The sequence below is a fragment of the Brassica napus genome, chromosome C3 (genome assembly GCF_020379485.1).
Source record: "Brassica napus cultivar Da-Ae chromosome C3, Da-Ae, whole genome shotgun sequence".
Classification (NCBI taxonomy): domain Eukaryota; kingdom Viridiplantae; phylum Streptophyta; class Magnoliopsida; order Brassicales; family Brassicaceae; genus Brassica; species Brassica napus.
In genome coordinates, this window is record NC_063446.1 from 59,848,454 (window position 1) to 59,863,469 (window position 15,016).

General features: G+C 37.4%; 2 protein-coding genes, 1 long non-coding RNA gene and 1 pseudogene across 3 annotated transcripts; all 4 read left to right on the forward strand.

Annotated features, from left to right (window-relative positions):
- Positions 1-680: 680 nt before the first annotated feature.
- Positions 681-1,247, forward strand: LOC125584431 (defensin-like protein 75). Its single transcript, XM_048752888.1, has 2 exons — positions 681-886; positions 1,019-1,247. Exons 1-2 carry the CDS (start codon positions 820-822, stop codon positions 1,189-1,191), a joined length of 240 nt encoding a protein of 79 aa, XP_048608845.1. The 5' UTR covers positions 681-819; the 3' UTR covers positions 1,192-1,247.
- Positions 1,248-1,337: 90 nt separating this feature from the next.
- LOC125584430 lies at positions 1,338-2,143 on the forward strand (annotated as a pseudogene).
- A 186-nt stretch (positions 2,144-2,329) lies between these two features.
- On the forward strand, positions 2,330-3,321 carry LOC125583204 (adenylyl-sulfate kinase 2, chloroplastic-like). Its single transcript, XM_048749836.1, has 2 exons — positions 2,330-3,109; positions 3,194-3,321. The coding sequence occupies exons 1-2, from the start codon at positions 2,626-2,628 to the stop codon at positions 3,319-3,321; spliced, it is 612 nt and encodes a 203-aa protein (XP_048605793.1). The 5' UTR covers positions 2,330-2,625.
- A 151-nt stretch (positions 3,322-3,472) lies between these two features.
- Positions 3,473-3,839, forward strand: LOC125584432. The gene is made up of 2 exons (XR_007321367.1): positions 3,473-3,623; positions 3,710-3,839. It is a non-coding gene; the product is annotated as an uncharacterized LOC125584432 (long non-coding RNA).
- The last annotated feature ends 11,177 nt before the right edge of the window (positions 3,840-15,016 follow it).

Genomic DNA, 15,016 nt, shown 5'->3' on the forward strand with positions numbered 1-15,016 from the left:
TGAAATTGTCGTGGTGACAAACATTATTCGTTAAATATATAAAGATAAAAGAAATCAACTTTTAAAAATGAAATACATTATGATTAATATGTCTTATTTACAGGAAAGTAAATCATTGTCGACACAATTTTACTTTGACCAAACAATAAAAATCATCAAAAGCTTCTAAAGCAGGATAAGAGTAACTTTAATACATGAGCTTGAGCTAAATCTACACCAATACAACTCAAATGATTATTATCAAGAAAACCTAACAAAAAGAAACATTTAGCCCTCTTCCAAACATGTTATTCTAACAAACTTATAAAACACAGATTTATTACAGTTTAGAAAGACCAAAATAAAGCTAGAAGCAACATTTCAACAACCAAAATAAGTGCATGTCATCTCCTCCCTTTTATACTATAAGTTAGATGTTAAGAAAATTGCAAATCTGTCAAATTTAAAAATCAATTATCCGCACGTAGCGCGGAAAACGACCTAGTTCTAATAAAATCTGATGGACATTGAATAACAGTGGATTTTAATTCACTTTTAGCAAACCCACAATTGAATAACACTAGATTTAATTTCAAATTTAAATTTCATCAAATTCTAATAAATTACCAAATTCAATAACACCTCCTAAATTTAGTTTCCTTTTCTTAACAAATAACTATATATATGATAAATTCTAGGCAAAGTTTCCAAGTTTATACCACCCATTTAACTACATAAAGACCTACTGGCTTTTAAGAAACTTCTTCAACACCAAAACATAAGAAAATATTTACAAGCGCTACACATACAGATTAAGAAAAAACAACTACGTCAAAAATAATGGACCAGATCAGATTTAAAGATGTTGTTGCAACCATCGTAATAATGTTTTTGTTGGTCATTGCAGGTTAATCAAGCATTCTAAATTTTTTGTTCTTATTATGTAGAAGCTTACGTTAAACTTCGAGATTAGTTATAAATATACATACTTCGTCTTTTTGGATTTTATAAATTAAATAACTTTTATTATCTTTTGTAGAACAAGCAAATGCAGCCTCTGTTGATGCCGACTGTTATGGACCGTGCAATAACCATTGTGAACAAACTTGCAAAAATAAAGGTTACACAGGTTGGTTTTGCTCAACTTTTAGAGTCAAATCTGGCTGTTGCTGTACACCAAGGAAGAAAATCTTTGAACAAGTAAACTTTTGATGTAATAGTCTCTAAAGCCTCCAACCATAAAAATAAATAAAATAACATTTTAAAAAGTTACAAAATGTTGTACTATTGATAATGGTCTATTCTGTAATATTAAAATAATCAGCAAACACAAATTGCAATATCACACAAACGCCGTCATGGAAGACGACGATCGGAGCTTCGCTACCGAAACCCTAGACGAGGCGTTGCTGAAGAAGCACCATGACATGCTCCAACGCTTCTCTGCTCGCCACCACGGTAGAAAATCCGATTCACATCATTCTTCTTCGTCTTCCACGTTCGAATCGACCTCCTCGTTCCTCTCCCGATTCGCCGATTCCAAGCGATCAATCGAGTCTCGAATCGCCTCCTCCTCTTCCGACGATTCAGCCAAGATCAAATCGGATCTCGCAGAGATCTCATCGTCGATCGACGATACGAGATTCGATCATCTCTCAAATCCGCATCGGATCTCAAACGGAGTCTCGACACCCTCTCCGGAGTCTTACTCCCGAGGAAGAAGTTCTCCTTGAAGACCAAATCGTCTTCTCCCACCACCGCAAAGATCCAAAAACGCGTTTTCGTTTCGCCTCCAGTGTATACGCAGGTCCGGTGATCGGTTAGATTCTGATAGAGGACGTGGAAGATTCTGTGTTTGTGATGGCGTCGCATCAGATTAGAATCCATCATTGAAGACAGCAGTGGAGTCAGATTCGCGCCGTACTGTTTGGATTGAGGAGGATTTGAAGACGGCGGGGTTGGAGGAGGAGACCGAGAGCAGGGCCAATGTGGATGATTTCTTGTGGCTGAGAGTTTGTGTTGCCGGAAGAAGAGAGCCTTTCTTCGGTTTCCATTTCCAGCGATGGCCAATTTTTTTTTTCTTTATTGATTGTGTTTGATTGTCGTAGGCTTGAATCTTCGGAGAATTTTAGCTCAGAATCACGAGAATGCTTGTTTCGTTCTATCATGCTGATGGGAACTCTTAACCGAACTTGAACAGAAAATTTCGGCTCGGTTCATTTCCACCGGTTTAGTAACAGCTAACTGAGCTTGGGTACTATTGGGCTAAAAATAATATATGAACAGCGAGGCCCAATATAATTATCTCCCAAAAAATAGGTCTCCAACAATGACACATTCACACATACCAAAACCACTATTTTTAATCAAAAACATTAAGTATGAAATTTGTTTTTACTAATTAGACGTTTTTTAGTAAAATATGAAAATGTTAACTATCATTTTTTTTGTTAACGAAGGTTTTGTATTATGGAATATGATCATGTGTTTTTTATGGAGGATTCTCACCAGTTTGCTTCCTCTTAAGTCTAATTCCTCTCTATATATATTTTCAAATAATCTCTCTTTCTTATACATTAACTTATATAAGCAGATTTGTTTTGTACATTGATTCTGAGCTCTGCAACTTCTGTGATCAAAGCTTCAATGGAAGGATTAGCTATCAGAGCATCTCGACCATCAATTTTCTGCTCTCTTCCGGGTCTCGGCGGTGATTCTCAGAGACGACCTCTAAGTGACGGTTTCCTAAGGCTGCCGGCGTCGTCTAATGCGGCGGTTAACACAAACTTAGTCGCGAGTTCTGTTTCTTTTCATCCAATCTCCGCCGTCAATTTGTCTGCACAAGCTTCCCTCACCGCCGATGTCCCCGCCCTTTCAGACAACATCGTGTGGCACGAGAGTTCCATTTGCAGATGCGACCGACAACAACTTCTTCAACAAAAGGGTTGTGTCATCTGGATCACTGGTCTCAGCGGTTCAGGGAAAAGCACTGTCGCGTGTGCGCTAAGTAAAGCATTGTTTGAAAGAGGCAAACTTACTTACACACTCGACGGCGACAATGTACGTCATGGCCTTAACCGGGACCTCACTTTCAAAGCTGAGGATCGTACCGAAAACATACGCAGGATCGGTACCAAACGTTACAAATAAGCTAATCATGTTTTAGTTTAGCAAATAAAGTAATTATGAATGGTCAATGATGTTGAAACTTCAGGTGAGGTGGCTAAGCTGTTTGCTGATGTTGGAGTCATTTGTATAGCAAGTTTGATTTCTCCGTACCGGAGAGACAGAGACGCGTGCCGGTCCCTGTTACCCGAAGGCGACTTCGTGGAGGTACGTTAACGTTGTATTTGTTGCACTCTGATCCTATATTATGTTTTTTTTTTTAATTTAAATTAATTAAGAATGTTTAAATTTGTGTTAGGTTTACATGGACGTTCCTCTTTCTGTGTGCGAGTCAAGAGATCCAAAGGGGTTGTACAAGCTCGCACGTGCCGGGAAGATCAAAGGTATTACTTTTCAAACACGTTATCTCTTGGAAGTCAGAAAAAAAAACAATCTATATTCTTTCCTTTACGTAAATGTTTCTTTATTCAGGTTTTACTGGAATCGATGACCCTTACGAGGCGCCATTGAATTGCGAGGTTCGTTATGTTTATTCAATGATGTAGCTGAAGAACTTTGTGCGTAGATTCTAAGATATTTACTATTATTTTATGTATATTTACAGGTCGTGCTGAAACACACAGGAGACGACGTCTCTTGTTCGCCACGTCAGATGGCTGAAAACATCATCTCTTACTTGCAAGACAAAGGTTACCTTGAAGGCTAATTATTAGTCAAATCTGAAAAATCAAAGAGAAAAAAAAAACAATTAGATTTTGTAATGGTTAAATGATTGCTCTCTCTGGTTCTCTCGTAAGCTTGAGACGTGATATACGACAGTGTCTCGCTTGTCATACTATCATTTGTTCTTGAATTGTGTTAAACTCGAGATCCAGAGGAAGGGAACATATATATTTCTAATTTTGTTACTTATTGTTACTGATTATGTTGTATACTTTTTTTACTGTGTTGTATACTTGTATTACTAATAAAAGAGAAATTTACCTTCAAAGACACATTTTGAGTTTTCAATTACCTATTAAGACACTTTGAGTTTGGAAGACACTTTCCCAAGTCATTTTGTCTAATTTGCCCTTGAATTATAGAAACATTTTTTTTATTTTGCATCCATAACTTAAAATTCTCAGATCCCCTTTCTCTTAACCTAATTCCAAACACAACTTTCAGATTCATCTATCATCTTTGACAATTACATTTGAACTAGAGCACCATCGTCTTCTCCATCACTTTCAGAGACAGTTTGCTTTTCCGAGACCGTTGTGTTCATTAGAGGTCGGCGTGTTCTTCCTACACAGTCATCTTCTTGCTGGATCTTCCTAACACCAAAACCCAATCTTTCTGGCTCTTCTATCTAACATCCAAGACCAAACACGAGTCTCGCTGTCTCCTCCATCTGATATCCATTGTTTGTTGTTTCTGAGATTATTAGGGCGTGGCTACGTATCTGTGGACACACAAGCACATGTGGGGGGGGTTTTGGTTGTGGATGCAATGTTGGGTAAGGACACAAATGTGTGGATACGTATTGTTGGATACATGAACTGTGGTTGGGTTATATTTTGAGGATTTGGTGGATACTTAGTCGTGGATACGCAATTTCCATGTCTATGTCGTCACTGACCACACCATCATTGTCCACATCTCTCTGTGTCTCCATATAATGTTACAATTTTTCAATTTTTATCCTGAATTATACAACATGTACGCACTCCCCTATCTATGCTTTCTTATCTACACTTTCCCAAATCATAAACCCCAATCCACATAACCCATATCCACACATCCATTGACCACCTTTGATTTCTCTACGCTTTCCCTGCACTGTTAGAATCAAAATCTAGAAAACCAAAACAAACTCAAAAAAACATTTGAAAGATTCACACACTTTCCTAAAGAGCTTTAAGTTCGTTGAAGAAGAAAAAAAGAAAGTTAGTATTACTTTTTTTTTTTAACTCAAATCTTGATGAGTCACTATCAACAATTTAAGTTTTTGTACTGTCGTTTTCTCATCCATTAGATATGGTTTATTAGCATCTCATCCAAAGGCTTAAAATAGACTCACTAACCGATAAACCTACTTTCTCAAACAAATAAGTGACTATATATTTAGTTTTTTTCTTCTTTCATTCTAAACCAAACATCCTTGCTTGTTTCTCCAACAAAGGACTTTTTCGTCCACAACAGTGGCATCCGTACACAAAAAGTGTGTCAAATACTGAATGTGTCTTTATAGGTAAACAAAAGACAGAATGTGTCTTTATGTGTAACTCTCTCCTAATAAAATGAACTTCTCTGTAATTAATTTGTCTTAGTGAATTAATATTTGATAGTAATTCTTCTCTTTACTGAAGTATTAACTCAGCTAGTGTCCGACGCGAATGATAATGTTTCGCCGTTATGAATTTGAATGTAAACCCCTTTTTTTTGCTAAATCGAATTAAAATCATGAATGCTTTCAAATAACCATAAATCAAAGTCACCATAAGGTTTTATATTTAAAAATAGAATTATGCCGCAATTCGTGAAATTTGACAGGTGAGATTTGACGGATGTGCACGTTTTTTTTAATTTCTGCATGCATTTCACCCTACGCAGTACGCGTAATGTATACACAGAAATATGAAATAAAACAACTACCATGGCGAAAATAACACGTCATTTAGGGTGATTAACTCTTGCTCATCGTATGAGAAAACATGTATTTTTATATTAATCCAACAAATTGTTAATTCAATTAGCTCCATTAATCCAAAAGTTGGTATAGTGGCGCTCCCTGAAAATTAGCTCAATATACGTAAGCTAAAGATGATGAATTCATTTTTTTTTTAAGTATTGGATCGAGTTTTTGAATACACAAATCCAATACAAATCATTTATGAAAATATTTGTTCAATCAATTTTTGCAGAATTGACCTATAACTTAAAGTCAAACACAAAATTAACCTCTTTTTTTTTTTGAAAATTGGTTTTGCCCTATTCACTCCACAATTTCATATAATTTACGAAAATGCCATCAATTTTTTTTTTCTTTTTTTTTCGAAAATGACATTTTTACTCTCTCACCCTCATCATCTTCAAGTAATTACAAGATTGCCATTGTCATCAATACCACAACCACCATGAACAACCAATTTGAAGCTCTTAATGCTCCCAAAATCGATTTACCCTTCTTCTTTTTTCATTCTTGTGAACTAAACACAACATATCTCTCACTTTCTCTCCACAATGAGCTAAAAAAACCCAAGATTTTGATTCTAAATTTTTTATGGTTCATAGAGTCATAGAAGCTAACGATTCTGGGTGGGTTACTTTCGTTTGTGATTCTGTGTGCTTGGAGAAGCCTTATGTATGCTAAGGAACTTATCTCACCAATTTAAGGTATGACATCGAGTTTTTTTCCAGATCTGTTCGTCAGACGACTTACTTGGGAAGTCGTCTGGCTGTAGACAACTTACCTGGAAGTCGTCTGGTCAACGCAGAGGTTATTTTTGCAATTGACTTTGAAATCTGTAACCTGAGACGACTGAAAGTTAAGTCGTCTGTTTTTGTTTGGTTTCAAAAAAAATTCCAAAGAACCTAGACGACTTACATTTCAGTCGTCATAGGTTAGTTTTGCATTTGACTGGATAATTTCAGAAGTTTGACTTCTCCAGACGACTTACATTTCAGTCGTCTGGCGAAAATTAAAATAATAAAAAATTTTTAAAAGTAGACGACTTACAGTTAAGTCGTCATAGGTTAGTTTTGCAATTGAAAAAAAAAACTTCAAAATTTAATTATACACAGACGACTTATAATTCAGTCGTCCACGAGACGACTTACTTGTAAGTCGTCCAGGATTTTTTTTCCGAGATTCTGGTCAAACCTCGTAAATCCTGGACGACTTACATTTCAGTCGTCTCGTGGACGACTGAATTATAAGTCGTCTGTATATAATTAAATCTTGAAGTTTTTTTTTTCAATTGCAAAACTAACCTATGACGACTTAACTGTAAGTCGTCTACTTTTAAAAAAATATTATTATTTTAATTTTCACTAGACGACTGAAATGTAAGTCGTCCAGAAAAGTCAAACTTCTGAAATAATCCAGTCAAATGCAAAACTAACCTATGACGACTGAAATGTAAGTCGTCTAGCTTTTTTGGAGTTTTTTTTAGCCAAACAATAGTAGACGACTTATTTTTCAGTCGTCCGAAATAACAGATTTCAAAGTCAATTGCAAAAATAACCTCTGCGTTGACCAGACGACGTATAGTTTAGTCGTCTGGACAACTTAGATTGAAGTCGTCCGCGTCTTCTCCGCTAGTTTTTAAGTCTTCTACGTTAGTTTTTGAATAACTTGTATTTTTAAGAGTGATAAGTAACTTCAAGATATGTAAAACTCATATTTACAAAATATGTTCTCTCCCTTAGTTTTACTAAATTTGACTAAGTTTTTCAACGCAAACTTATAATAAAATATGATATGCTTTGACTAGTTACTATTGTTTGTTTCCATCTCTTAAGTATTATTGTTATAGACAATAATGATGACTATTGTTATGAGTTGGAAGAAGGGTTAAAATGCTTCTTAAAATGTTGTATCAATATAAAGCTACCAACATTCTTGTTTATTAAGATGAGAAAAAGGCCATTGGAGTTTATTATTGCATATGAGAGATCCCAAGATAAGAAAAAGGCTATTGAAGTCTATTATTTCATTGATTTGTAAATGTGTAAACACATTGTTAGCACATTTAATACATCTTGGAAAACATTATTACTGATTTTACAAAAAAATCACAACTAAAAGAGTAGACATGCAATTCACAAAACAGACCACAAACAAAACTATTATAGATCATTCCTCTACAAAGACAAGCTTGGATTCCACTTGAGTAGACAAGACCACACGACTTTTAAGAAGTCCAGACGACTTCTAAGAAGTCCAGACGACTTCCAGGAAGTTCAGACGACTTTGTCAGAAGACTTTTAGGAAGTTCAGACGACTTCCAGACGACTTTACAGGAAGTCCAGACGACTTTACAGGAAGTCCAGACGACTTTACAGGAAGTCCAGACGACTTTACAGGAAGTCAGACGACTTTGTCAGAAGACTTCCAAGAAGTCCAGACGACTTCCAGACGACTTCCAGACGACTAACAGGTAAGTCGTCCCAGAAGTCTTCCAGATCTGAAAAACCTGCATATTAAATCCAGATCTGAAAAACCTGCATATCCAAAAACGTTCAAATGGCTTAAAAACAGAAAAAATGAGTGAAAGATTAGATAAATCTACCTTTACAGAACACACAAAAATACATATCTAAAAATAATAGATCTACCTTTAAATTAGTGGAAGATGAGTACCATCTAATTAAAAACCTGCAAAAAAGATAGATTAGTAAGAAAGACATGAGACAAAACTGGAAAATTCATATAAAGTTTGGTGTTTTCAAGTCAAAGAGATTAGAGTGGGTTTGGAGAGTTTTAGTTTGGGAAAAAAGTAAGAACTTTATACAACAAGAAGTTACCAAATGAAGAAAAATCAGACATAAGAACTTACCAAAACGCTCAGATCTATTATGAAAGAGAGACTTCGTCAGAAGACTTCCATGAAGTCCAAACGACTTCCTGGAAGTCCAGACGACTTCCGACCTGTCCAGACGACTTCCTGGAAGTCCAGACGACTTCCTGGAAGTCCAGACGACTTCCTGGAAGTCCAGACGACTTCCTGGAAGTCCAGACGACTTCCTGGAAGTCCAGACGACTTCCTGGAAGTCCAGACGACTTCCTGGAAGTCCAGACGACTTCCTGGAAGTCCAGACGACTTCCTGGAAGTCCAGACGACTTCCTGGAAGTCCAAACGACTTCCTGGAAGTCCAGACGACTTTGTCAGAAGACTTCCAAGAAGTCCAGACGACTTCCAGACGACTAACAGGTAAGTCGTCCAAGAAGTCTTCCAGATCTGAAAAACCTGCATATCAAATCCAGATCTGAAAAACCTGCATATCCAAAAACGTTCAAATGACTTAAAAATAGAGAAAATGAGTGGAAGATTAGATAAATCTACATTTATAGAACACACAAAAATACATATCTAAAATTAATAGATTTACCTTTAAATTAGTGGAAGATGAGTACCATTTGATTAAAAACCTGCAAAAGAGATAGATTAGTAAGAAATACATGAGACAAAACTGAAAAATTCATATAAAGTTTGGTGTTTTCAAGTCAAAGAGATTAGAGAGAGGTTGGAGAGTTTTAGAATGATGAACATTACATTTTTGTTGCAGCCATTTGAGAGGAGGAGAGAGAATGTGTAAATTTTTCTTTATATAGGGAGACAAAAAATCCAATTAGGTTAAATATTTTTGACTCAGACGACTTCCTGGACGACTTACATTTCAGTCGTCTGGTGAAGAAATTAAAACAGACGACTTACATGTAAGTCGTCCAGAAGAGTTTAATATTTTTAGCGGGAAATTAAATATTTTTAGCGGGAAACTAAAATAGAAGACTTTCCAGACGACTTACAAGTAAGTCGTCTGGTTTAAATTATTTAAGCAGGAAAATAATTTTTTAAAAAAATTTAGGCGGGAATATTTGGACGACTTACATGTAAGTCGTCTGTTTTAATTTCTTCACCAGACGACTGAAATGTAAGTCGTCCGAGTAAAATGATCCGGTTAGGTTAAAACATACATTGGTAAAATTAAAGGTTCGGTACGATGTGGACGACTGAAATATACGTCGTCCGAGTAAATTATTCAACAGACGACTGAAATATAAGTCGTCCACACCCTAAACATACCCCTAAACTTAATTATCTAATTAAAGACTTCATAAAATCAAATCAAACTTGAAAAGTGTTTACTATACACATAAATAAACACATATAGGTGAAAACTAATTTTTGAAAAAACATTTTAGTTTTCAAAATCTAACCCTAACAATACATACAATACTACAACATATGTTTGCCAAACTCCTAAACCAAAGTATTTCATGATTCACTACTTCCACTCATCTATCTTCAAAACAAATCAATTTTATCATATCTTAATTTATATCACTTAAAACTGTTTATAATTACTTGTTTTTTATTTTTCACGCATCAAAATATTTTTTTACAAGATTTATAAATTATTTTTAAAATAAACCGGTACCAGACGACTTACACTTCAGTCGTCCAGACGACTTCCAACATCTCAGACGACTCAGACGATTTACTAGGGCTATATTCGTAAAAATGGCTTCTATTTTTTTGTTTGGTCACAAGAGGCTGAGCTGTAATTTCACTAGGTTTTTATGTTAGTTTTGCATTTGATTCAAGTTTGGGTATAGGTTTGGGGTTAAAATCAAGTTGTGGGTTAGTTTTGGCAAAAATCTCACCCTAACAAATTCGTGCTCGAGCCCTATTCCAACTACACCAGTTCGTCTTACTTCAAATTTTGGAAGAGTAAAACATTTCAACAGGTGGTAATGCTCGAAAATGACAAATGGTTAGGGAATTTGCAAACATTTTTAAAAAAGTTTTTAGATGCGAAACGATTTTCAGTCTTTTTTTTTTTGTTATCAGATTTTCAGTCTTATCTCCAACTTTTTAACTTATAATTTTTGGTGAGAAATTATCAATATTGATGCTTTGTAAGTTAGAAGACATTTTACAACATTTACAAAGGATCCCACATAAAAGTCGCCTGTTTTAATTAGCTATTCCCTGTGAACGTATGTGAAAATTTGAAAGTTACAAAGTTTGCATTCCGTATAACCAAAGTAGTATAGAACAACCATAGCGATAGAATAGTAACAACGAAATAGCATATTACATATTTGAAATGTTTACAATTGCATGGAAATAGGTAATGTTTACCCCTGTGTTTACCGAAACAGTATATAAACTAAATTCTAAACACTAATTGGTAAGCCCTAAAAAGAAATATAAATTCTAACTCAAATATCAAAATATACAAATAATACATATGAAGCATTATTAAAACAAAATAGTAACAAACGAACTAGCGTATTGTTCAAATTTTGAAATGTCTATGATTACATGGAATGAGGTAATGTTTACCCTAAACGTCAATCCAAATCGTACATAAACTAAACCCAAAAAAACTAAACACTAAACCTTAAATGGAAATATAAACCATAACCCAAATATCAAAATATGCATAGTTCATGATATAAAGCATTACAAAAATATAAACCTTAAACCCAAATAGAATGGAACAAAATAAATAGCATAATATATATTGGTGAAATTATGAAATGAATATGTTTGCATTAAAAAAGTTAATGCTAACCCCAACCTAAACCTCCACCTTCCAAATACTAAACCATTTTTTTTTAACAAACTAAACTTGCATTTCTCATCAAACGAAGTCTAAGCTCCACAAGTGGAGTTCATTACAGATGCAGCTAGAGCTGATTTTGCCACAGAATCAACTTTCGCATTATAGTTTCGAGAAATAAAATTAAAGGAGATTACATCAAAGAAAGGGATAAAATGGTAGATATCAAACATGATACCGAACAGTTCAGATTGGCACCCTCCTTTCTTCAACAGTGTGATGAGGGATGAGGAATCAGATAGAACCGCCAGGGATCGGACGTTTGAATACACGGCGAGAGACACCGCACGCTGCACTTCTATGGCTTATGCCATTAAAGCTGATGACACATGGTTATGTGCTTCTGAAAAGATGGGAAGCATCACGGTATTATCACCGGAAAATATTCTACCTATACCACATCTGCCGGAGTTAGAATCCCAGGACGCATCGACCTTACACACTAGGATTCCAGGTTGGAACGTTGGGGGCGGGCAAATATCACGACGGTGGGGTAATGGAGAAGAAGCGTTAGAAGCAACGGTTGCTCTGTTTCCGACTTGAGCGTTGCTCCATTCTCTTGCATCTTTAATGCTCTTGAGGATGATTTCTTGTGCTGTGAAGGCTATGTTTTCAAACGCAAACTTGTTTCTAGCTTTCCATAAATTCCAGACCACCCAAGGCCACAAGGGTGCATTAAGACCCACTGATGGTAGAGGAAGGAAGGTATCTCCTTGTTTAAACATTTCTGCAACCGAAGAGACAGAGCAAAGTGGTCTTACAGTAATCGGCATGTTGCACCATACATCTTCCGCTAGTGGACACTTAAGAAAGACATGGAGATCATCCTCATGCTCCCCACACGTTTTACAGTTAAACCTCAGAACTCCTCTCCTTTCCAAATTGGAGCTAACAGGGATGGCATGTTTCATGACTCTCCAAAGGAAATCCTTAATCTTGGGGGCTGTTTTGACGTTCCATACATGTTTTAACCAGTTCACTGGATTGTTTGCCTCCGTAACCGGTTTATCAGCAATGATCGCAAGACCATAACCAGTTTTGGTGGAATATAAACCTAACTTCTCCGGGAGCCAGAGTAGCTTGTCTCGCGCAAGAGTAGAACTAGTTTTTATTCTCAAAATATCATCCTCATACTGAGGTAGGATCCTTCTGATCTTCTCCACTTGCCATTTATTTGTAAGTGGACACAAAAGGTCACTGACTTTCAGAGGGGCGTGTTCCATTGTAGCGAGACCAACTGGTTGTTTTGGAGAAGTGAAAGAGAGCCAGGGATCATCCCATAACCGGATGCTTTCGCCATCACCCACTGCCCAGCTGAGCCCTTTCCTAAGAATCTCTCTTCCAGCCAAGATACTACTTCATCCATGAGAGGCATTGAGTGGCACTGGACAGTCTAAGAAGGATGAGTTTCGAGAGTATTTACCCATTAAGACATGTGCTAGGAGGGATTGTGGTTCGTTTAGAATTCGCCAGCCAATCTTAGCAAGCAACGCATCATTAAAGGTTTCCAAGTCTCTAAAACCAAGACCACCAGCATATTTTGGCAACGTCAATGTTTCCCAAGCTATCCAACACATCTTTTTCTTCTCCGGGTTAGCGTCCCACCAAAATCGTGTCAAGATCGACTGGATTTGCTTACAAAGAGAGATTGGGATCTTGAAACATGACATAGAATAGCATGGCATTGCTGCAAGCACAGACTTGAGCATCACTTGCTTTCCGGCGCCCGAAAGGAATCTAGTTGTCCAACTATGAGCCTTTTGCCTTTTTCTGTCCAGAATCGATGCAAAGATGTCTCGTTTCCTACGACCAAACTGTTCAGGAAGCCCTAAGTATTTCCCTATACCTCCCTCTATAGAGATCGACATGGTGTTCGTAACCGGAGCTCGAACACAGGCTTGCGTCTTAGCTGAGAAGGTTATAGCAGATTTTTGTGGATTTATCCTCTGTCCCGAAACTGCTTCATAAGTGGCCAATATCTTCATTAACGCTGCGACACACAACGGCTTGGACTTGCAAAAGAACATGGTATCGTCAGCGAAGAGGAGATGGTTTATGGGAGGACTATGTCGAGATATCCTGACCCCGGGAAGAGATCCATCCGCTTGGCCTTTCGAGCATAGTGCAGAGAGAACTTCAGTGCGTAGGATGAAGATGTGTGGCGACAGAGGATCCCCCTGTCGGAGCCCACGCGATGGTCGAACCAATCCTTGTGGTGAACCGTTTATCAAAAAGGAGTAAGACACTGATTCGATACATGTCATTATCCAAGATATCCAAACTAGATCAAATCCGAGCAGTGTTAACACTTCCTTCACAAAGTTCCATTCAGTCCTATCGTAAGCTTTGCTCATATCCGTTTTCACGGCCATAGAACAATATTTCTTTGCCTCAGAAGTTCGCAGATAGTGTAGGGTCTCATGCGTGATAAGCACATTATCCGTAATCGCTCGCCCCGCTACAATAACGGCTTGAGTCTTCGGGTGAGTATTTTTGCGATATTCTTGTAGTGAGTGTTGCATAACTCAATAGGCCGATAATGTGCTACTGATCGTGGCCCCGTGATTTTGGGAATAAGCCGTACATGAGTCTCGTTTTGATGCGGATGTAGCTGGCTGGTGGTGAAGAATTCTCTAACATCCTTTATAACGTCATTACCCACAATATGCCAGTAAGACTGGTAAAAGGTTGCTGAGAACCCATCGGGACCCAGAGCCTTGCCTCCATTGATAGAGTTTACCGCAACTTTAATCTCCGAATCGCTCGGAATTGTTGTCAACATAGCATTCATCTCTGGAGTGACCTTTTTGGAGAGGAGTCCTTGGAGTTGGGAGAAGGATTCATTGCCATTGGATGTGAAAATTTTGGCGAAGTAGAGGGAGATCACTCTAGCGATGTCATGTTCTTCATATACCACGCCTCCTTGGTCATCCTCAAGAACCAGAATGGAGTTTATTACTCGTCGTGTTCTAGTGGCTGCGTGAAAAAACCCCATATTCCGATCTCCTTGCTTGAGCCATTGAATTCTACTCCTCTGCTGCCAAAACATTTCTTCTGCTAAGTACGCTCGACCTAGTTTCAAATTCATGTGCTCAATGAGTGCTGGGTCTGGTGTGGCAGCCGATAGCGCTGTCTCTAGCGCCTGTTGGTTCCGCTCTATAGCCACATTGCTTTGCATTTGTTGTTCCTTGGCCCAGCGGATGATATTTCTTCTGCAAGCATTCAGTTTCTCTATCACAGAGTCGAGTGGAGAAGAGTTACATGCTGTGTCGATTAATTGAGTAACCTCCTCATGTTCCGTCAAAGCTCTATTGAATCGGAACATGCCTCGTCTTTTTGGTTTATCCGAGTTGAAGTTTGAGATCAGAGGCCTATGGTCCGAGCCTTCGAACCTTAGGTATCGACATCTACCCATCGGGTATGCTTCCAACCAAGAACAACTCGCCATAGCTCGATCTAGCCTAGATCGTATGAAGTGTGTGTACCGGTTTCCCCGCCATAACAGTTGTTCTCCTGAGTGTTTGAGATCCCACAATCCATTTTGCGCCACAAAGGATCGGAAAGCAGTAAAAGA